Consider the following 24,466-nt stretch of genomic DNA (forward strand, 5'->3'; position numbering starts at 1 on the left):
AAGTGCTAAGAAAACTAGGCTATTATCCCTAGTAAAACTATAAAAGTGCTTCAAAAGCATTTCCAAAATTAAATGGGAAAGAAATGGAACAAATGTATGTGGGTATCAGTGGAAAAAGAAAAAGAATGAATAAAAGTCAGAGATACAGAAGCATACTTCAGTTTTATTTAAATTTGGAAATAGTTCATATCAGGTATCAGAAAATATACTCTACTTGAAATATTTGTATAAACTGAAAAAAAAGAAGTCCCATGATCATGACCATGTACCTGAGTGCCATTCTTCATTTAGGGCACTTTCACTGCTGGGATTGTCATCCTCATCTGCCAGATCTGTCCCATTTGCAGTCTGCTCTATGTCACTGTTCTTTAAGACTGATTCTTCCTCCTCACTGTATTCTTCTCCAGGTTGTTCCCTAAGTAACTGTTCCATAGAGGCCTGAAGCTCTTGTAAATCTGTGTCAGTTTCTTCAAAAACACTGAAATTAAAAAAAAAAATTACCAAAGTGTCGTCTCATTTTGAAATTTTACTTTAATTTAATATACATGCACTCCTTTATGCTTAAAAGTACTAATAGAGGATAAAAAGATATCTGAAAGATCTTTTTTTTATAAATTTATTTTTTATTGGTGTTCAATTTGGATATCTGAAAGATCTTAACTAAAATTTCCATTAATGAAAAAATAATCTTTTAAAGTAGAAATATCTTTATTTTGCATTTATGTGTACAAATCTCTACACTTTGTAGCAGGTATAGATAAGCAAAGCATCTAATTAGAATGAGAAAGAGTATGTTTAATCTTTTGGACCATCCTATTAGTAACATTTAGCTTTATATTTAATTATAAGACTAACATAACATGCACATCTGCTATGTACCATTACAGCAATGATAAAACATTGGCTTATTGACAAAATCTTCTTATGGCCAACCCTGAGGAATTAGTGACCACCATTGTTGATATTAAAGTAAATGGGCTGCTGAGCCTGCATTATAAGAAAAAGTAAAAGATTAACATCTTTTTTGGAAGATAGAGAGGTACTCCAAGAACAGTCTGGCCCTGCATTCACTTTGTAGTAGATTTTCTTATTATATGACCTTGAGTGAAGTTTGGAACCCCCTACCTCTCCCTCCCCCTCAAAAAAAAAAAAAAAATCCCAGGGAAAACATCAAGTGAAATTTCCTGGTATGGACTATCACTTAAACAAACAAACAAACAAACAAACAAAAACAACAAAAAAAACATTTTCAAAATTTTAAATTAATATTAAAAGCTTCTAACTTAAATTTTAAAATAAAATTCTCTCATCTACTAGTAACTAAAAGAACACAAGCCACAAACAAGCTACTGTGCAGTCAGATAAAACTGATGACTTTATAAAAACTTTGAGGAAAAACTGTTACCTAGCACTGTCAACCATAAAGGTACTCTTATGTTGTCATGTTCTCCAGGAGACTCAATAAAAACACAAAGTTAAAGCACTTATGACTACAGCCAAACAGAAGAAAACAAGGATAAAAGGGTAACTTCCTGTAAAATCTGAGAGCACTAGCAAAAATATACAGAACTCTATGAAAGATAAAAAAAAAAGGGGGGTGGTGGTGGTGGTGCTGGCAATCTTTAAAAGATAGTTTGGTGGGCAGCCCTGGTGGCCCAGCGGTTTAGCACCGCCTTCAGCCCAGGGTGTGATCCTGCAGACCCAGAATTGAGTCCTGTGTCGGGCTCCCTGCGTGGAGCCTGCTTCTCCTTCTGCCTGTGTCTCTGTCTCTCTCTGTGTCTGTCATAAATAAATAAATAAAATCTTAAAAAAAAAAAGATAGTTTGGTTAAAAATTTAAGAAACAAGAGGCAAGGCTTAAGAAAAAGAAAGAAATAAAAAAACAAAATGTGCCAGATATAGAGGCTCTGGCTCAAATATTATAGGGGAAAAAAAACTACCAGATAGATTATTATTTTAATTGGATATCAATCATATCCAAACACAGTTCCTTCTATTAGAAGAGGTAAAATGTAGAAACTTTAAGTTTAAAAATATCAGAAAATAAATAATAAAAATCCCAGTATTTTAAACCATGTTTTCCTGGTGATTTGAATACACTCTACCTTTTCAAACACTTTATCCTCCCCTCACATATTGGTAACATTTGTCTGAGGAGGTGAGAGGGCTTACTTGTATCAAAGAAGGTAAAGAAAGGTTCCTAGCTAAGGGGCTATCACTTCCTACAGTTCCCAGAAATGTTGGTTAAATTTGCCTCTTGGATTCTAGATTCCCCATGAATCACAAAGAAAGGAATTTTGTGAAAGCAATTAATTTACACCCAGAACACACACGTACTCATACATATGCAAACAAGACAACTAGCCTACGTAACTTCTCACTGCCATGGTTTTGTTTTTGTTGTTTTTGTTTTTTGTTTTTTATTTTATTTTATTTTTTTACTGCCATAGTTTTGAAATCCTACATGGCAGGAGATATAGAGGCTTTCTGCTCTTTTCCCTGAGGAACGTGGAATAGTTTATATTTCATAATTTTCCACTGCAATCCCTGTATCATGTGGTGTTAGTCATTATCCTGCTAATATTCCTTCATTTAAGCAAAATTTATTAAGCATATACCATGGACAAGTCAATGTGCTCAGTGGTGAGTATGACAGCACACAGAAAAACCATTTTCTTATATTTCTCAAGTGAGAGTAAGTCATTAGGTTACTTAGAAGCAAATATACCTATCAAAACTTGCATGACTATATTTTAAATATGTTGTAAAAAGGTAAAGGAGTGGTGAAAATCAGTTACAGATAATTTTTTAAAACTGTTTAGGTGAGTTACAGCTCTAGAGTTCATATAAACTCAAATTCTGTTAGTGCTTATATTTATTAATGACATCATGCTCACATGTCTTCAGAATCAGAAGGTCCTTCTTTAATATGCTCATCTTCAATATCATCTATTTCAAGATTGTCTTGACATACATCTCCTACAGTAGGAACATCCATCAGTGTTCTGAACAATTTTGAGAGATCTGGAAGTGAACATGTCCTTAGCATCTAAAAAAGTAAGATTTTTTTTAGTAGGAGTAAGATCACTAGAAAATAAAAATGAGATAAAAAATTAGAAAGTTAGAGCTAATACTAATTTTTAAGAGCTAGTAGCTAGCTCCAGAGATGACTTGTCTAAAATTAGAACCAAATTTTCTTGAATTTCAGTTCTGTATTTTTTCGGGGAGGAAACTAAACTTGTGAGTTATGTGTGGGTTTCAAAATACAGGGATTCACTTAAGTCACCATTAAAAGGCAGGGAGAAATGTTTAATTGGGGTATGCACCTAGGGAATGGAATTAGAAATCTGTCAGAAATTAGGCAGTGCCAGAAACTGCTAATTTGCTCCTTCTCAGTCAGGGCCCATACTGTCTCTCCCTTATTTTATCTCCTCTTACACTTTACTATGGCCAATCTTCCTATATGTTTCCCAAAGTCTGGACTGAGTTAGTCTGAAGGTTGGCAAAGAACTATCACACATAATTGGTGGTTCTTTGTATCATTTATCCTAGGAGCTGCTGGGTAGCCAATATTGATTAAATAAGGAACTTCACATTAGTGCAAAAAAAAAAAAAAAATAAAAGCCTAACATTACTTCCGTGAACAATGGACTGTAAGTGGAGCCTTTCTCACAAGAAGGGAAGGCTGGAAAGACAGGTACTTTGATGTTTATACTGAGAATCATTTATAGCAACAAGTGAGAAGGAACTGACTGAGGAAAAAAACTATGGTTGAGGTGTTTAAAATCTTAATTTGTTTGGATAAGACCAGGAATAACAGAAATAGCCCCTGTCTACCAACCTATCAGCAATTAGAATGTGATCGATACACAGGACAATGAAACAAATGTCTGTATACATAAGTCTCAGAATTGGGTTAATAATCCTAAAGGAATCTGTGAGATTTGAAAACTAATTCCTAAGGCCTTGGTAAGAATCCTACACCAGATAGGAGAGGAGACTGAAGAAAACACAATGTTTAGCATATTAATGAAACTTTATATACTTTGCCAATTTTATCAGTACGATCTGTTTTTGAGAACAAAAGAGGATAGATTTTCCACTATTTGAACATAATTTACATATTACAGCACAAGAAAAAGTGCTTATGAACTACAAGATGGTGAAGACACATTGCTTGTTAAAACAGTTAATGATGGTACTGAAAGTATTTCTTTTGCTGAATCTCCCACTGTCAGCAGAATTTATGCTTGATTTGCTTATTATTTTAATGGTATGAACCAATATATTATAAACCAGCAGTATGCAAAATATGCATATGGTAACAGTTTCTCCAGATAGATGCTAATCAATAAAAATATACAACATATATGCATTATATACTTAAATTCAAGAGGACTCTACATAAAGATGCAATACTTTTTAGGCCAAGATAAATTTTAACCCTAGTAAAAAAATCTCAATTTTACTTTATTCCTTTCACTATTAAAAATAGCTTTCTTGGGGCAGCCCCAGTGCCCAGCGGTTTAGCACAGCCTACAGCCCTGGGGTGTGATCCTGGAGACCCGAGATCGAGTCCCGTCGGGCTCCCTGCATGGAGCCTGCTTCTCCCTCTGCCTGTGTCTCTGCCTCTCTCTGTGTCTGTCATGAATAAATAAATAAAAAATCTTAAAAAAAAAAAAAAAAGCTTTCCTGGGACAGTCCGGGTGGCTCAGCAGTTTAACGCTGCCTTCAGCCCAGGGCCTGATCCTGGAGACCCAGGATCCAGTCCCATGTCGGGCTCCCTGCATGGAGTCTGCTTCTCCCTCTGCCTGTGTCTCTGCCTCTCTCTCCAGGTCTCTCAGGAATAAATAAATAAAATCTTAAATAAAATCTAAAATAAAATAAAATAACTTTCCTAACCTAACAAAATAATACAGTAGAAAGAAACCTCAAGAAGTATTTGGCAATTTTCCTCTTGGAATGAGCCTATGCACCCATCAATCCTATATTAAAAATGCTTTATGTTCTAGTCTTCTCTGACAGATTTTTTTTTAGATGTTTTTGTTGTTGGTTAAATTATTTTTCTCGAAAATGAAGAGAACCACAGATAGTGAAAAATTAAGTACTAATGGTACTAATAGAATGCCACACAAAATTCTACTGAAAAGAATTCTGTCAACTCACTGTTTCATCCATCGGTAGTACTTTTCAAATAAAATAATGAATTAGCAATATTCTGGTTATACTACAAAATGGGTTACAATGAACATTTTTATTTAGCTTCTGCTTAGTGCAATTAAACTATAACAATGCTTTCTCAAAATAGCTTCTACAAATATGCCTTTACTTCAAAATCGGTGAAAAGTATATCTAAAATATTAATTGAATTATGAATATTTAAAAGGCAAAAGTTATAGATATTAAATAAGAATTGGTATTAAAAGAAGACATTTAAAACACATATGCTACTGATGAATTGTATATTCATATTCCCCCCCACACACACACATACTCTACATTTGCTATAACAAGAAAATAAATTCTCAAGTTTCCATAGAGATCAGTTTTCCCCTCCACTAGCCAGATGAGGAAACTATCAGTAGAACACATCTGGTCTCTCTCCACTCTTTATTCACTATCCTGTGAAGTGAGGGAGGTCTAAAGGGAAGGAGAAATAGCTATTTCATTTGGTAATCTAGATTCTATTCTCACATAAGTCAGATCATGAGAAGATCACATCTTGAGACTATTTCATTTTGACCTATTACAAATTTACCTTCTGTGATCTTCGTTTAAGTGTTATACTCTCAATTTTATTAAGTCACTCTATTACAACACTGTTATGAAAGCTGCTACTGTATTTATAGTGTTTGCTGTCAGAAACAATACAACCCAAAAGACGTTATAATTCTGGACCTAGAAGAAATACCCTTTCAAAATGAAAGTGAAATAAAAATGTTTTTAAATAAACAAAAGCTGAAAAAGAAATTCATCACCAACACAGCTGCACAAGAATGTCAAGAAAGTTTTTAGAAGTGGAAGAAATGATACCAGATAGAAACTTAAATTCTACACAAAGTAATGCAGAATGTCCAAAGAATATACATAGACTCTGTTTTTACTTTGTGTAAAAGATAACTGAATGTTTTAAGCAAAAACAATAAAAATTTATTGTGGTGTTTGTATCATGTAGATGTCAGGTGTATGATAACAATGCCAAAAGAACAGATACGTAGGTAGAAATGGAAATACACTGAAAAGGTTCTTTTTTTTTTTTTTTCCAATGAAAAGGTTCTTATGTCATATGTAAAGTGCTATAATATTATTTGAAGGAAGACTGTAAAAACTAAAACTGTATCTTGAAAGCTGAAAATTACAACTAAAGCTTATGAAAAAGTCTATATTAGCAAATAGTACAGATAATATCAAATGCTAAAAATAAAAAAAAAAAATGCTAAAAATATTCAATCCAAAGAAGAATAAAAGTAAAACAGAAAAAGTGATGAGACAAATAGAAAACAGATAGCAAAATGGTAGGTTTAAACTCAATCATATCGGGATCCCTGGGTGGCGCAGCGGTTTAGTGCCTGCCTTTGGCCCAGGGCACGATCCTGGAGACCCGGGATCGAATCCCATGTCAGGCTCCCTGCATGGAGCTGCTTCTCCCTCTGCCTATGTCTCTGCCTCTCTCTCTCTGTCTCTCTCTGTGACTATCATAAATAAATAAAATTAAAAAAAAAAACACAATCTTTTAAAAAAAATAAATAAAATAAACTCAATCATATCAATAATATATAAAAAAAATTACATGAAATGTAAATGGTCCAATCACTTTAAATAAAAGAGATTGCCACATTGGTTAAAAAGCAAGACTTGACAAAGTGATAGCTACAAAAAATCTACATATAAAATCAATGTGATTACAAGTTAAAGATGTAAGAAATATATATATATTTAATGTATAAACACTAATCATCAGAAAGCTGGAATGGCTATATTAGAACCAGACAGGGACACCTGGGTGGCTCAGCGGTGAAGCATCTGTCTTCAGCTCAGGGCGTGATCCTGGAGGGCTCCCTGCACAGAGCCTGCTTCTCCCTCTGCCTATGTCTCTGTCTTTCTTTCCCTCTCTGTGTCTCTCATGAATAAATAAAAAAAAACTTAAAAAAAAAAAAGAACCAGACAAAACAGACTTCAGAACAAGGTGATATGACCAAGAATACAGTCATTTCATAATGATAAAGAGTGTAATTTATCAAGAAGATATAAAGATTATTAATTTGCATTCAACTGACTGGAACTTTTTTCTTTCTCAGTAACTGATAAACAAGTAGAAAGAAAATCAGTAAGGACACACGATGAACAACACTCTCAAGCAAAAAGGGATGCTTTAAAATAATAAACCTATCAATTCATCCAGAAGGTATAGCAATACTAAATTTTTATTCACTCAATAACAGTTTCAAAATACATGGAACAAAAATTGACACAAATGAAAAAAGACAGTTTTTGCATTTTTTTCTCAACAAATGATATGTAACTGACACAAGACAAAAAAATTGGTAAAGATAAAGAAGACTTGAACAACACAATTAACCAATTTGACATATTCTTGACATTTGCAGAATATTTTACATGATGATAGAAGAAAACACATTCTTTTACGGTGATCTATTAAGAGTAGTAGCCACCAGTAACAGACACTAAAGGGTGACTTATGAGTGCAGAGGAAAATATGATATAAAAGAAGCCAAGAGATAAAATGATTTTAAAAATAAAATGTATATGACTCTTTTGGAAGAAGAAAATCAAGAAAGGTGAGAGAGAAAAAAGGCACAGAGAATTTGGCAATACACTAGTAATTGATTTGACAAGAGCAGTTTTAATGGAGGAGTAGGCTAAAAGTCATATTGGAATATATTTAAAAGTGAACGGAAGTGGAGACTGTAAAGATACAACATACTCAAGATGTTTGGTTGTAAAAGGGAGCAGAGAAAGGGGTGGTAGCTAGAGAAGGACATGTTCTTAAGAGAAGTTTGCTAATTATGATGGGACTCATTAGAATATGTATGTTGAGGAAATGATCCATTAAGAAGAAAAAGTTGATGATATAAGCTAGTGTGACCCCAAAGTAATGGAATAAATCCTTGAGAAGGTGAGAGAGGTTAGGACTCAAAGTATAAGGAGGATTTCTGGGCAGCACTGGTGGCTTAGCAGTTTAGTGTCGCCTTTGGCCCGGGGCATGATCCTGGGGACCTGGGATCGAGTCCCACATCAGGCTCCCTTCATGGAGCCTGCTTCTCTCTCTGCCTGTGTCTCTGCCTCTCTCTGTGTTTCTCATGAATAAATAAAATCTTTTTTTTTTTTAAAGGAGGATTTTTTTAAATAAAAAAAGACTAGCATAACAACATTTTTAAGAAGAATTTTAAGCTTAACAAAAATCTTTGTAAGACTTCAAATTATTCCATTTAGTAAACAGATTATATAAATGCTTATACATAATGTTTAGGTTTTTTTCATATTTCAAGGTCACCATTTTGGCCTGGTGATGAACTCTCATGACCTCAAAGATTTAAGGAATAGGCACATATGGCCTTCTACCCTTGCCTTGAATGGCTACAAACTGCTTTGATTTTCTAGGTTTTTTTCCTTGCCCCTCCCTTCAAAGTCAGTCACCTACGTGAAATCTGCTTTGCTGTGCTTACTTCCCAAGTACATACTTGTATAGAACTACTAAGTTTGAAGTAAAGTCATGAAAGAAAATCAAATAATAAAATATATTATGCAAGGAATGTTAACTTTATACATGGAAACGTTATTAAAAAGCTCTGGGCTATGGGGTGTCTGGGTGGCTTAGAGGTTGGGTGCCTACCTTCGGCCCAGGGTGTGATCCTGGAGTCCCAGGATCGAGTCCTACATCGGGCTCCCTGCATGAAGCCTGCCTGCTTCTTTCTCTGCCTGTGTATCTGCCTCTCTCTCTCTGTGTCTCTCATGAATAAATACATAAAATTAAGAAAAAAAAAAAAGCTTTGGGCTAAAGACAGCTAGTTTTACACCTTTACTATAAAAGAAGATACATGAGTTATATGATAAGCCTTGTTTGTCCCATATACAGGACTTATTGTCTAACTCTGAAGATCATAAATTTGTTTTCAGTTTATTATCTTTTTAAAGTTTGACTGCTATTAAACAAGTGAGAGAATTTAGCAATCTCTACCTTTAAAATAAACTTAAGAAAACACTCTAAAATAAAAACATACCCAATTTGAAAATTAAATTGAAAACCAAAATGACATATTTAAAAAACAGCCAGGGATAAAAGAATTCAGGTAATTCATTTCCATGTAGACTTAATATATATGAAAAATGTCCAACCCCACTGGTAAACACAGAAAACACAAATATTTAAAAATATCATTACTCCCTAAGTACACAATTTTTAGGTGAATGATAACAGTTGGTGCTTTTTAATTTAATTTTATTTTTTTAAAAAGATTTTATTTATTCACAAGAGACACAGGCAGAGGGAGGAGAAGCAGGCTCCATTTAGGGAGCCTGATGTGGGACTCGATTCTCCAGGATCATGCCCTGAGTGGAAGGCAGATGCCTAACCGCTGATCCACCCAGGCATCCCTGGTTGGTGCTTTAGAGTACAGACTCTCACATACTATTGAAGTATTATTAGCTATTTCTTAAAGGGAAATCAGGTGATTTACAATATAACTTTGGAACTCCACTTACCGAAATTTATTTTATGAAATAATTGTGGCTATTGTCAAAGATATAGGTGTAGGTGGTTACTATAATTAAAATTGAAACCTAATGGCCCAACAATAAAAATAGATTAAATAAATTATATATAGCATAGCACAATGGGATTTGTGGTCATTACAGATGATATGAGAGATTGACAACATGACAAAATGCTATTTTTATAATAATATAATTTGTAACAGTAACATTTATAATAATTTTATAATACATATCAGAAAAGTAGATTATAAAAATATATGCATAATATTCTATTTTGGCAAAAAGTATTACATATGTAAAAGTTACATACATAAAAGTAACATAACAACATGTGATTTCTTTGTATCTTTAAATTTTCTATAGTGATAATATTGTAATTTTCTAAAGAGAAAAAATTGGTTACGTATTTTAAAAAATACCAAGTGAGAAAAGATAAGAAGTTTGAAAATTTTTGCCAGGAAGTGGCATATGAATATCTTCTACTCTTTCTATATACAAATTAGGCAAATAGCACTTCTGTCCACTTAAAACATATTAAGTTTAGTCTCATGAAAAATGGAAGTTGCATTGAGTTGTGAGAAAGGGAGATGGTATAGAGGGACTGATTCCTTAAATAAAAGAGATCCTATAAAAAGGTACTCTCAATGGCAATTTCTTTTCAGAATCCCAGAAAAGATGATGAAGGTTTTTTTGTTTTTGTTTATTTGGAGGTGTGTGTGTGTGTGTGTGTGTACGTGTGTTTAAGAGATTAAAATTCAATATTATGATTTATCAAAGAAAAACAATAAATAAGAAATGTTATTAAAATAGATATTTTCCATTTGAGGTGCATACTTGCCTTTGGGTTGTTTGCATCAAATAGACCAGTTGAAAGTCCAATCAGCAAGGAATTCTTGTTTTTATTTTTCGGTGGTGAATCAGAGCGAGATCGAAGTGGGAAGGATTCTTCTGGTGAACATAGAATTGACTGAATTTGAGAAACTGCATTCAAGTGTTTTGAAAGAACCACTCTATGGAAAAATGGCTCTGGTTGCACAGATTTATCTATACCACATTTAGAATGCTGAGAATCATCTATTTCAGGTCCTGTGGTATAAAGGAAAGATTTTGTAATGTCTATACAGTACTTAAGCTCAATGTGATATTGAAAAAGCACACTATTTAGCATGAATTCTAGCCAAAAACTCTATCAGAATAACAAAATTAAAAAATATATATATTATTATATTAGCATATAATTTTTGATAGGATATAAGGTTTTATTTTCAGAAAGCAGATTAATTTGCTATATACCTCCATTAAATGCAAGTTCTAAAATATAGGCACAAATGTAAAGAATTGTGAAAATATATTTTTTAGACACTCATATTTAGCTCCAGTTTATCTTTGTTCCTAAAGGTTAGATAGGAAAAATTAGAGTTCTCATATTTTAATTAATATTATTAAAAACAAGAAGACAACTTAATGTCCTTAGTACACTGGCTTAGTTTTGGTAAGCAATTCTGTTTTGAATGTTCGATAAAACAACTGACAAAAGTTTTATTGCCCATATTGCCAAACAATCTAGGCTTATTAATGAGAATCTAGTGCTCTATGCTTATTTATTCTTTAAACAATGAGGTGACTGATAAGAAATGCTATTAATATGTTGTCCAAATAAAACAGATTCATGTTAATAACCTTCCAGAAAGTAACTAGTCTACTCCAACGAGGCTTACTTTTATCGACTTCACTAAGGTGGTCCACATTCATTGGGATTTCATCTTCAGAAACTTCATTTTGCTGAACAGTGATCCTATCTTCAAACCTGTCCAGATGGATAAATCAGTAAAAATACAATTTACTAGAAATAGAAGCACTCTTCAATTAAAAAAAAAAAAAAAAAAAAAAAAAAGGAACACAAGTTCACTAGCATCCTGTGATCCCTCTTCCAAATATTTTCCTTAGTTATGGGTGTGGATATATATATATATTTTTTTTTCTCTCATAAGGACATTGTATTTTTTACCCTTTTAAACCTTCACCAATCATAATCAGTCACAAAAACCTGCCTAACCACTTCCTGTAACTATGGTTCCCAAAATATGGCCCTTAGACATTAGGAACACATAGAAACTTGTTCAGAACTTGTTCAGAATTCAAATGATCAGGGCATACCCAAGGCCCAGCAATTTATTTAATTTTTTAAAAAAGATTTTATTTATTTATTCATGAGAGAGACAGAGAGAGAGAGGCAGAGACATAGGCAGAGGGAGAGGCAGGCTTCATGCAGGGAGCCTGATGTGGGACTCGATCCCAGGTCTCCAGGATCACACCCTGGGCTGAAGGCAGTGCTAAACTGCTGTACCACCTGGGATGCCCAATTTGTTTCATTTTATTTATTTTTTAAAGATTTTATTTATTTATTCATGAGAGATACAGAGAGAGAGGGTCAGAGACACAGGCAGAGGGAGAAACAGACTCCCTGTGGGGAGCCTGATATAGGACTTGAACCCAGAACCCCAGGATCACACCCTGAGCCAAAAGCAGATGCTCAAACACTGAGCCAGATGCCCCCCATCAATTTATTTTAATAAATACCAAATTAATCCTAATACTTGCTAATATCTGGGAAATATTACTTTAAGCAATCAAAATGCCCCTTAAAAGCACAGAATATAAAACAACCATAATATACTAATACTATAAAATACCATGCAGGTATTAAAAAAGATGAAACAGATATCTATGTGAAATCCTGTGGAATGACAGTCTATATAGACTATAATATAAAACAAATAACATATTTTGTTAAGTAAGCAAAGTAATCTACAATTTGTATTAAATGCTGTTAGGTTTCAAAAAAATGGCATATAGCACAGTACAAAAAAAATAGAATGATAGGCACAAAAAAGTCTTAATCCGCAAAGGGAGTGAATTAATTGAACAAAGGTAAAGAACTGACAGTTTTTATTTCAATACAACTGAGAATTAAACTCACGTTATCATATGTTTTTTAAGAAAAATTGAAGACTGGAAGAATACAAGTCAAAGGTCTCAAATAAACACAGAAAAAGATGCTTTACATCACTAATCATCAGGGAAATGCAAACCAAAACTAAGTAAGACATCATCTCATATCTGATAGAAAGCCTATTATCAAAAAGACAAGAGTTATGTGTTGGTGAGAATGCAGAAAAAAGGAATCCTTGTGCACTTCTAGTGAGGATGTAAAAGGTGCAGACACTATGAAAAACAGTACAGAGTTTCCTTGAGAAATTAAAAATAGAAATAACATACAATTCAGTAATTCTACCACTGGGTATTTATCCAAAGAAAACAAAAACACTAATTTGAAAAGATTTTTGGACTGCTATGTTTATTACAATATTATTAACAATATCCAAGATTTGGACACAACCCAAGTGTTCAGTGACAGATGAATACAGACACACACACTGGAATATTACTCAGCCATAACAAGGAATGAGATGGGGCCATCTGCAACAACACAGATGGAGACAGAGGGTATTATGTTCAGTGAAATAAAACAGAGAAAAACAAGTATGATTTGACTTATATGTGGAATCTAAGCAAGAAATGAACAAACAAACAGCAGAAACAGACCCATAAGTAACAGAGAACTGGCAGTTACCAGAGGGAATGGGAGTGAGATGATGGGTAATAGGGTGGTGGAGTAGTGAGAGGTCCAGGTTCCAGTTATAGAATGAGTAAGTCATGGGGCTAAAGGGAACACACAGGAAACACAGTCAATGGTATTATAACAGTGTTGTATGGTGACAGATGGTAGCTACACTTGTGATAACATAATTTAAAATACAGAGTTGTCAGAAACTTATGTAACATTGTGTCAACTATATTTCAATAAAAACAACAAAAAACAAAGGCACCAGCAGCTTATTTCTAGAAGTTTGGCTTACAGGCAGTTTTTTTTTCTTAATTCTTTTTAATTGATCTCAAATTAAAATAATCTTTTACTTTTTCAGTTTTAAATTTTGAAAAATTTTCTATGTTTGGTTTTCTGAGTTTTTATTTATTTCCAATCATACAAATAACATTTTTCTTCATTCAAAATGTAATGTTCTAAAAGAAAGGAGAGTCAAAGTTAGTGGAGAAGTAGGAGACCTTAGTTTCATCTGGTCCCAGGAATTCATCAATTATAACACCTGTAAACTCAACCCAAGGTCTAAGAAAAGAATTGTTGCAACTCTGCAAATAAAAAAATGACCACTTTCTGCAAGGTAAGAGGTGCAGAGAAGTGAATCCCAGGCCATAGGTGGGAAGATAACTCGCAGGAGGGTGGGAAAGAGTGTCAGCTGGCTACCAGAAAGTGATATAGCAGCAGGGTTCAAAAGCAGAACTTTTAGTGGACTGCTCTGTTGAGGGATGTCCCTGCCAGAAAGGTGCTCAAGTGGCAAAGTGGGGGTGGGATCCTAGGTGGGACAGTGTGGTCTCAGGATCCTCGGGGGCACAGGAAGAGGGGATGCCTGAGTGTGCAGAGTTCCCAGACATCAGAGAGTGAAACCAGCTGCAATCAGCAAGGCCAGTAGTGGGCTCTCTGCTTGGGGTTGCCATAAACCACAAACTGCACCATGATGGGACAACTGCTCTCTTGCTCTCCAAGCATGGGCACAGCAAATGGCAGAATCTGGAAGGAGCAGCACAGGAACATGCTGCAGGAGTCTGCAGTGTTTGGAGACTCAAAACACGGTTGTGCACCTGAGACAGAAACCCTGAGTCACACGCGGGGGTGAGCACAGAGTGTAGACGGAGAGCAAGGAGACAGAGGGACTGGCTGCTTTTCCCTGAGGGTGCACTGAGGAGTGGGGCTGCAAATTTTTGGTGCTGGAGATTGGGGTGCCGCTACTTTCATTCCTATCCTCTAAACCAGTGCAGAAAGACTTTAGGAACAAAAGGCACATGGAGCAATCCAGGGCAGATTACTAAACCTGGCCCCCTGGCAAGGGCAGTGCAATTCTGCCCTGGGGCAAAGACACCTGAGGATCAGCACAACAGGCCCCTCCCCCAGAAGATCAGCAAGAACACCCAGCCAAGACCAACTTTACCCATCACGGACAACTGTGGAACTCTGACGATAGGGTCATATAGCATATATAATAATCCAGGGTTTTCTCCCCCTATGATTCTTTAGTCTTTCAATGTTAATGTTCTTCTCTTTCGTTTTTCAACTAATTTCTTATTTTATCAACTTTTAAAAAAATCTTTTTTAAATTTCATTTTTACAGTTACACTCTATCCTTTCATTGTATTTAATTTTGTTTTCATATATATGAATCTCATATATATATGATTGAGATATATATATATATATATATTTTTTTCTTTCTTTACATTTTTGGGATGCAATTTCTTCTAAAAAACTGACCAGGGAATCCCTGGATGGCTCAGCAGTCTAGCACCACCTGCCTTCAGACTAGGGTGTGATCCTGGTCTCCAGGGATCAAGTCCTGCATCAGGCTCCCTGCATGGAGCCTGCTTCTTTCTCTCTCTGCCTGTGTCCCTGCCTCTCTCTCTCTCTCTGTGTCTCTCATGAATAAATAAAATCTTAAAAAAAAAACAAACAAATAAATAAATGACCAAAATACACCCAAAGAATCTAGTGTATTGTTTTGTTCACCTGTTTATATCCCTTTTTTTGTCTTTTAATTTCCATTTTTACAGTTACTTTATTATCCTTTCATTATATTCTTTATATTTAATTTTGTTTGTACATATCTAAGTTTTTCTTTCATTACAATTTGGGATCTACCTTTCTAACAAAAGATCAAAATACACACAGGATCCAGTGTATTGCTCTGTTCAACTGTCTGATTATATTCTTTTTTCTTTTAACTTTCTTTTTTGGTTTCAGGTCTCTTCTGATTTGTTTGGTATAATTTCTGTGGGGTCGTTGTTGCGTTTTAGTATTTTGTTCTCTCATTCATCTATTCTTCTCTGGACAGTGACAAGACTGGAAAATTCACCTTAAAAAAGAGAACAAGATGAAATACTGAATGCCAGGAACTAGTCAGTATAGAAGTAAGTAAGATATTAGAACTAGAGTTCAGAATAACGATTATAAAGACACTAGCTGGGCTTGAAAAAAAGCATAGAAGACACTAGAGAATCCTTTTCTAAAGAAATAAAGGAACAAAATTGGAAGAGGTAAAATGGTGGAAGAGTAGGGGTCCTTGTTTCATCTGGTCCCTAAGTTTAGTTAGGTAACTATCAAATCATCCTGAACACCTATAAATTCAACCTGAGATAGAAGAAAAGAATCCTACAAATAGAAAAGTGACCACTTTTTGCAAGGTAGGAGTGCAGAGAAGAAAAACAGGGGATATAACAGAAGATAAACAGCGGGGGGAGGGAGCCCGCATAAGCCAGCTACCAGAAAGTGATATAGCCGTGGAGCACAAAATGGGAACCTTTAGAAATCTACTCCAGTGAAAAATTTCTCTTAGTGGTGAAGTGGGACAGAATCGCAGGTGGGGCAGTGGGGTCTCAAGATTCCCAGACTCACAGCAAGAACACAGGTGCCTGAGCCAGCAGAGTTCCCAAGCACTGGAGTAGGAAACTGGTTTCAGTCAGAGAACCTGGGAAGGGGTTCTCAGCTCAGTTGGCCATGAACTGTGAACTCCTGCCCAATTGGGTAACTGATCTCTGTGTAGGGTCCCTGCAAAGGACTGAAATGCAGCAATACTCTGCCTTCCCCCAGGAGAGGTGGAGTGGGTGTGTGCAAAATTGGGTGAACACTCTCCCTGCCAGGGCCCTACAAAGTGCACAAATCAATGTTGTACCACCTTCTCCTTGGAGGATTGGAGTGGCATGCACCACAGGAGTCTGCAAAATTTGGCACACACTATGATCTATTTTCCCCCTCTACAGAGGTGCAGAAAGCCTTTAGGGAACAAAAACCACACAGAGCAAACAGCCTACACTGACCTCAGCCCCCTGGCAAAAAGTGGTGCAACTTCATTCAGGCACAGACACCAGAGAATCAGTGCAGCAGGTACCCTCCGCCCCTGGTGGGAAGACCAGCTGGAAGAACAGGGGACTAAACAAGACTGCAAATCTCCAGTGCTAGGGGAAAACAGTATATAGAACTCAATGATTTTTTTCTTATGATTTATTTTTCAATATAAAATTTTCCAATTTCCCCCCATTTCAACTAGTTTCTTACTTTATCAACTTTGTTTTTAAGTCTTTTTTTAACTTTCATTTTTTTTACATTTACATTTTCTAGATTTATTCTTCATTTTTGGCTTCCATTCACTAAATCCAATTTTATTTTTGTATACATATAAATTTGGCTTTCATTATAATTTTGGAGTTTAGTGTTTTCTAACACACAGATTAAAATACACTAAGGACTAAATGGATCACCCTGTTTTATCCACTCTGTGAAATTATATTCTCCCCATCCCTGTTTTTTCTATTTTTCTTTGTCTTTGACTTTTTCTTTTTCTTTTTTGGTTTCTGAGCTCTTCAGATTTGTCTAGTGTGTATTTTGCTTAAGTCATTGTTGATATTTTTGATAATGCTCACTTGTTCATCCATTCTTCCCTGGGCAAAATGATGAGAAGGAGGAATTCACAACAAAAGAAAGAACTAGAAGTAATACTCTCTGCTATAGATCTAAGCAGTATGGATACAAGTAAAATGTCTGAGATGGAATTCAGAGTAAGAATTATAAAGTTACTAGCTGGGCTTGAAAAAAGCATAAATGACACTAGAGAATCTCTTACTGCAAAAATGAGATCTAATCAGGACGAAACAAAAAATGCTCTGAGAAGCAGTCTAAATCGGATGCTCTAACAGCTAGGGTAAATGAGGCAGAAGAGAGAGTAAGTGACATAAAAGACAAGTTTTTGGAAAGAATGGAAACTGAGGAAATGAGAGAAAAACAACTAATGGACTATGAGGGGAGGCTTCAAGAAATCAGCGATGCATTAAATGAAGCAATTATCTGAATTATTGGGGTGCCTGAAGGCGAAGAAAGAGAAAGAGGGCCAGATGGTATATTGGAGCAAGTCACGCTGAGAACTTCCCTAGTCTGGGGAACAGCATTCACATGTTGAAGAGGTAGAGAGGACCCCTACCAAAATCAGGAAAAATAGATCAACATCCCAACAAATTATAGTGAAGTGTGCAAATTTTAGAGACAGAAAATCCTGAAAGCAGCTTGAGACAAGAGGTTCCTTACCTAGAGAGGTAGGAACATAAAACTGACAGCAGGCCTATCCACAGAGACCTGGCAACCAGAAACGACTAGCATGAATGTTCAGGGTACTAAATGAGAAAAACATGCAGCCAAGAATACTTTACAGCAAGGCTGTCATTCAGAATAGAAGGAGAGATAAAGAGGTTCCAGGACAGACAGAAACTTAAAGAATATATGACCACCAAACCAACCCTGCAAGAACTATTAAGGGGGATCTTAGAAGCAAACAGAGTGCCCAAGAGTAACATAAACCAGAAAAAGGAGAAAATTGTACAGAAGCAGGGACTTTACTGTTAATAAAATGACAATAAATTCATACCTTTCAGTTGTTACATTGAATATAAATAGGCTATATGCCCCGATCAAAAGACACAGTATCAGATTGGATAAAAAAGGAAGACCCATCCATATGGTGTCTACAAGAGACTCGGTTTTAGACCAAAAGACACCCTCCAGACTGAAAATGAGGGGGCAGAAAACCATTTATCATGCCCATAGACCTCAAAGAAGGCTGGAATAGCAATCTTCAGATTAAACAAATTACATTTTAAACTAAAGACTGCAGTAAGGGATGAAGAGGGACATTATATCATACTTAAAGGATGTACCCAAAAAGAAGATCTAATAATTATAAAAAGTTATGCTCTTAATTTGGGAGCAGCCAATTATATAAGGCGGTTAACAACAAAATTAAAGAAATAGAGCAATAATACAATAATAGTAGGGGACTTAAACACCCCACTCACAGCAATGGACAGATATCTAAGCAGGAGATCAACAAGGAAAAAGGGTTTTCAGCGATACACTGAACCAGGTGGACTTCACAGATATCTTCAAAACATTTCATCCTAAAGCAACAGAATAGACATTCTTCTCCAGTGCACATGGACATAAAGCAGAACAGATCACATCTCAATCCATACCAAAAGAATAGGATTATTCTGCATATTTTCAGACCACAATGCTTTGAAACTTGCACTCAATCGCAGGAGGAAATTTGGAAAGAACTCAAATACATGGAGGTTAAAGAGCATCTTATCAAAGAATGAAGGGGTCAACCGGGAAATTAAAGAGGAATTTTTAAAATTCATGGAAATTAATGAAAATGAACAACTGTTCAAAACCTTTGGAATGCAGCAAGGGCAGTCCAAAGAGGGAAATATATAGCAATATTAGCTTTTCTCAAGAAACAAGAAAGGTCTCAAATACACAACCTAGCCTTATTCCTAAAGGAGCTGGATAAAGAACAGCAAATAAAGCCTAAACACAGCAGAAGGGAATTAATAAAGATTAGAGAAGAAATCAATGAGGTAGAAACCAAAAGATCAAAAAAAAAAAAAAAAAAAAAAAAAGGAAACCAAAAGATCAGTAGAACAGACCAACAAAACTAGGGAGTTGGTTCTTTGAAAGAATTAAAAACATCAATAAACCCCTGGCCAGACTTATCAAAAAGAAAAGAGAAAGGACTCAAGTAAATAAAACGATGAATAAAAGAGGAGAGATCAAACCAACACCAAAGAAATAGAAACAATTATAAGAACATATTATGATCAAGTATATGCCAACAACTTATGTAAGCTGGAAGAAATGGATGCATTCCTAGAAATGTATGAACTACCAAAAATGAAATAGGAAGAAATAGAAAACCTGAACACACCCATAAGCAGCAAGGAAATTGAAGTGGTAATCAAAAACCTCCCAATAAACAAGAGTCCAGGGCTGGATAGCTTTCCAGGGGAATTCTACCAAACATTTTAAGAGGAATTTATACCTATTCTTCTGAAGTTGTTTAAAAAAAATAGAAATGGAAGGAAAACTTCCAAACTCTTTGTATGAAACCAGTATTACCTTGATCCCAAAACCAAAGACCCCACCAAAAAAAAATTAAAGTCCAATATCCCTGATGAACATGGATGCCAAAATTCTCATCAAGATACTAGGCAATAGGATCCAACAGTACATTAAGAGGATTATTTACCACGACCATGTAGGATTTATTACTGGGCTGCAAGGGTTGTTCAACATCTGCAAATCAACCTATGTGATACACTACACATTAGTCAAAGAAAGGACAAGAGCCATATGATCCTCTCAAAAGATGCAGAAAAAGCATTTGACAAACTACACCATCTTTCTTGATTAAAATTCTTCATAGCATAGGGATAGAGAGAACATACCTCCATATCAGAAAAGCCATATACAAAAAATCCCATAGCGAATATCATTCTCAATGGGGGAAATGGAGAGCTCTTCTCCAAAGGTCAGAAACATGGCAGGGATGTGCACTCTCACCACTGTTGTTCAACACAGTACTAGAAGTCCTAGCTTCATCAATCAGACAATGAAAAAAAGAAATAAAAGGCAACCAAATTGGTAAAGAAGAAGTCAAACTCTTACTCTTTGCAGGTGACATGATGCTCAATTGGGAAACTGAAAAGACCTGACCCCCAAATTGCTAGACCCCATGCAGGAATTCAGCAAAGTGGCAGGATATAAAATCAATGCATAGAAATCAGTTGCATTTCTACACTCTAACAATGAGACAGAAGAAAGAGAAATTAAGGAGTCAATCCCATTTACAATTACACCTCGAACCATGATTCCTAGAAATAGACATAGCCAAAGAGGTAAAGGAGCTGTACTATGAAAAGTATAGAACACTCATGAAAGAAACTGAGGAAGACATAAAAGAAATGGAAAAACATTCCATGCTCACAGATTGGAAGAACAAAAATTGTTAACATGTCTATGGTACCTAGAGCAATCTATACATTCAATGCGAACCCTATCAAAATACCAACATTTTTCACAGAGCTGGAACCAACAATTCTAAAATTTGTATGGAACCAGAAAAGACCTCAAATAGCCAAAAGAATGTTGAAAAAGAAAAGCAAAGCTGGTACATCATAATTCCAGACTTCAAGCTACTTTACAAAGCTGTGATCATTAAGACAGTATGGTACTGGCACAAAAACAGACACAAAGATCAAGGGAACAGAATAGAGAACCCAGGAATGGAGCCTCAACTCTATGGTCAACTAACCTTCGACAAAGCAGGAGAGAATATCCAACGGAAAAAGGACAGTCTCTTTAATAAATGATGTTGGGAAAATTGTATAGCAACATACAGAAAAATGAAACTGGACCATTCTCTTACAGCATACACAAAAATAGACAAAATGGATGAAAGACCTAAATGTGAGACAAGAATCCAGCAAAATCTAGAGAAGAACACAGGCAGAAACCTTTTTGACCTCAGCTACATCAAATTCTTACTAGATGCATCTCTAGAGGGAAGAAAAAGGCAAAAATGAACTATTAGGATTTCATCAGGATAAAAAGCTGTTGCACAGCAAAGGAAACAGTCAACAAAACCAAAAGACAACCTACAGAATGGCAGAAGATATTTGCAGATGACATATTGCTAAAGGGCTAGTATAAGGTCTATAAAGAACTTAATCAAACTTAACACTCAAACAACAAAGAATCCAGTCAAGAAATGGGCACAAGACATGAACAGACATTTCTCCAAAGAACACATACAAATGGCCAACAGACACATGAAAAAATGGTCAACATCACTGGGCATCAGGGAAACACAAATAAAGACCACAATGAGATAAATAATGTCTTCACACAAATCAGGATGGTTAAAATTCACAACACAAGCAACAAGCATTGGTGAGAATGCAGAGGAAGGGGAGCCCTCCTACACTGTTGTTGGGAATGCAAGCTAGAATAGCCACTCTGGCTAAGAGTATAAAGGTTCCTCAAAGAGTTGAAAGTAGAGCTACCCTACGACGCGGCAATTTCACTACTGGGTTGTTTACCCCAACGATACAAATGTAGTGATCAAAAGGAGCACCTGCACCAATGGATGAATGGATAAAGAAGATGTGGTGTGTATGTACGTGTGTGTGTGTATGTATGTGTGTGTGTGTGTGTATAATGGAATATTACTCAGCCATTCAAAAAATGAAAACTTGCCATTTGTAATGACATGGAAAGAACTAGAGGATATTACGCTAAGTGAAATAAGTAAATCAGAGAAAGAAAAATTATATGATCTCTCTCATGTGGAATTTAAGAAATACAACAGAGGATCATAAGAGAAGAGAGGAAAAAATAAAACAAGATGAAATCAGAAAGGAAGACAAATCATAAGAGACTCTTAATCATAGCAAACAAACTGAAGGTTGCTGGAGGGGAGTGAGGTGGAGGGTAGGGGGTAACTGGGTGATAGACTTTAAGAAGGGTTCACAATGTAATGAGTACTGGGTGTTATATAAGACTGATGAATCACTGACCTCTACCTTTGAAACCAATAATACATTACAGGTTAATTATTTGCATTTAAATAAAAAAATAAAGTAAAAAAAATAAAATTAAAAGAATAAAACAAAACATAATGTAACATTTTTTGGTTCCTCAGAAAGTTAAGCATAGAATTACTATATGCTGCAGCAATTCTACTCCTAGTTATACACTCAAATGAATATGGGTGTGCAAACAAAAGCTGGTACACAATAATTCACAGAAGCACTATTTACAACAGCTATAAGGTATAAGCCATCCTAGAAATGACCCATCATCATCTGCTGAATGCCCATCAATTGTTAACAGTTTGGTGTACATCTTACCATATTTCTCCTTGAATTTTACATAAAAATAAATAGTGTTATTTTAATATTGGAAATGCTTTTTTATTCAATATCATTTTATTTATCATTTGATATTTAGGTTATATTTCCATATTAATACATAAAACTACCTTTCATTCTTTTTTTTTACAAAGATTTTATTTATTCATGAGAAACACAGAGAGAGAGATTGAGAGAGAGAGAGAGAGAGAGGAAGAGAGAGAGAGAGAGGGGCAGAGACACAGGAGGAGGGAGAAGCAGGGTCCATGCAAGGAGCCTGAAGTGGGACTCAATCCCGGGACCCCAGGATTATGTCCTGGGCTGAAGGCAGGCACTAAACCACTGAGCCACCCAGGAATCCCCTACCTTTTATTCTTTAAAGTACTATATACTATCCACAATGTAGTATACAGAAACTTCATTTTTAATAATGTTCTAATAATGTCCTGATTTACTCTTTCAAATTATTTTTTATGATGCTCCTACAATAAACATTCTTACATATGCATTCTCTTTGTGCCCATGTGTGAGTATTCTTCGAGTACATACCAAAATATAAAAGATGCATTATTATAGGATTTGCACATTTTAATCTAACAAAGTTGGCAAACAGATCTCCAAATTGGTCTCCCAATTCCTATGTGTGCTGGCAATGTATCAACACATCTAATTCCTAATCTCTCACCAAGAAGTGCAGATGACTCTTGCAAGTATTAATACAAAAATCCTAAAATACATAAGTACCTTAAAATAATACGTCATGACCAAGAAGAGTTTACTTAAGGTTTGCAGGATGGTTTATATTAGGTAATCTATTAATATAATTAATTATACAGTTGACCCTTGAACAATGTGGGGGGATAGGGTGCTGGCTGAGTTCTCCATGCAGTCACAAATGTGCCTGTAAATTTTGACTACCCCAAAACTTAACTAATAATAGATTACTGTTGACTAGAGCTTTACTGGTAACAGTTGATATACACATAATTTGCATATTATATGTATTATATGCTCTATTCTTAAAATACCTAAATTTGTTTTTTCAGTATTCCAAGCTACACAGTTTACTTGCAAGTTTGTTCAGGTTGCCATAATCTCCAAAAAAATTTTCCAATATATTCATTTAAAAAAAAAATCCATGTATAAGAAGACCCATGTAGCTCAAAACTGTGTTGTTCAAAGGTTAACTGTACCAGGTAAATAAAGGAAAACTTTCATATGAACAACAGTTCCATAGAGGCTGAAAGTCACTTGACAAAATTCATTCCTGACTTTTTAAAAAATTGGTAAAATATTAATACCTATATCGGTTAAAAAGTACAGATAGTCATGCCTAATGAGGGTTAACAACAATCATTTTCACTAAAGTCAAGAACAACACAAAGATACACCCTATTTCCAATATTTGACATTATATAAAAGATACTAACCAAGGCAATTATAGACAAAAAAACTGTTAAAAAAACTGGAAAGACATAAAATCATCACTGTTTTCATAAGATATGACTGTTTATCTGAAAAAAGCAAAAGATTCAACTGAAAATTTATCATGAACAATAGCATATATCCATAAGATAGTGGGGGTACAAATTCAATATAAAGAAATCTACAGCTTTCATATATATAACCTACTAGTTACAGGATCTCACAGAAGAGCAGGGACCAAACACCAAACCACCAAACTGTATCTAGGAATAAGCTTACCAATAAAAGTGTAAAACCTAAATGACGGAAACTATAAAAATACTCAAAATTTATTCGAATGAAAGGCCCACCATATTCCTCCTTGGATAGAAAAAACACAACATATTGATTTTCTGTATGTTAATTTATGAATTTACCACCCCCAAAAAATACCAATTGATATT

General features: G+C 35.1%; 1 protein-coding gene across 14 annotated transcripts in view; it reads right to left on the reverse strand.

The window, feature by feature from the left end:
- Positions 1 to 24,466, reverse strand: part of NEK1 (NIMA related kinase 1) — a 228,597-nt gene that overhangs the window by 21,179 nt on the left and 182,952 nt on the right. For 13 of the 14 annotated variants that reach the window (XM_072795971.1, XM_072795954.1, XM_072795955.1 and 10 more), the window contains 4 exons: positions 11,453 to 11,541; positions 10,573 to 10,820; positions 2,897 to 3,048; positions 270 to 478 (listed from right to left, as the gene is read on the reverse strand). In XM_072795971.1, the coding sequence (XP_072652072.1) occupies positions 270 to 478; positions 2,897 to 3,048; positions 10,573 to 10,820; positions 11,453 to 11,541 (698 nt within the window). Of the gene's footprint in view, positions 1 to 269; positions 479 to 2,896; positions 3,049 to 10,572; positions 10,821 to 11,452; positions 11,542 to 15,553; positions 15,719 to 24,466 lie in introns of those variants that run through there. The other variant, XM_072795965.1, reaches the window with a different exon arrangement.

Source organism: Canis lupus, chromosome 24 (assembly GCF_048164855.1).
Source record: "Canis lupus baileyi chromosome 24, mCanLup2.hap1, whole genome shotgun sequence".
NCBI classification, from domain to species: Eukaryota; Metazoa; Chordata; class Mammalia; order Carnivora; family Canidae; genus Canis; species Canis lupus.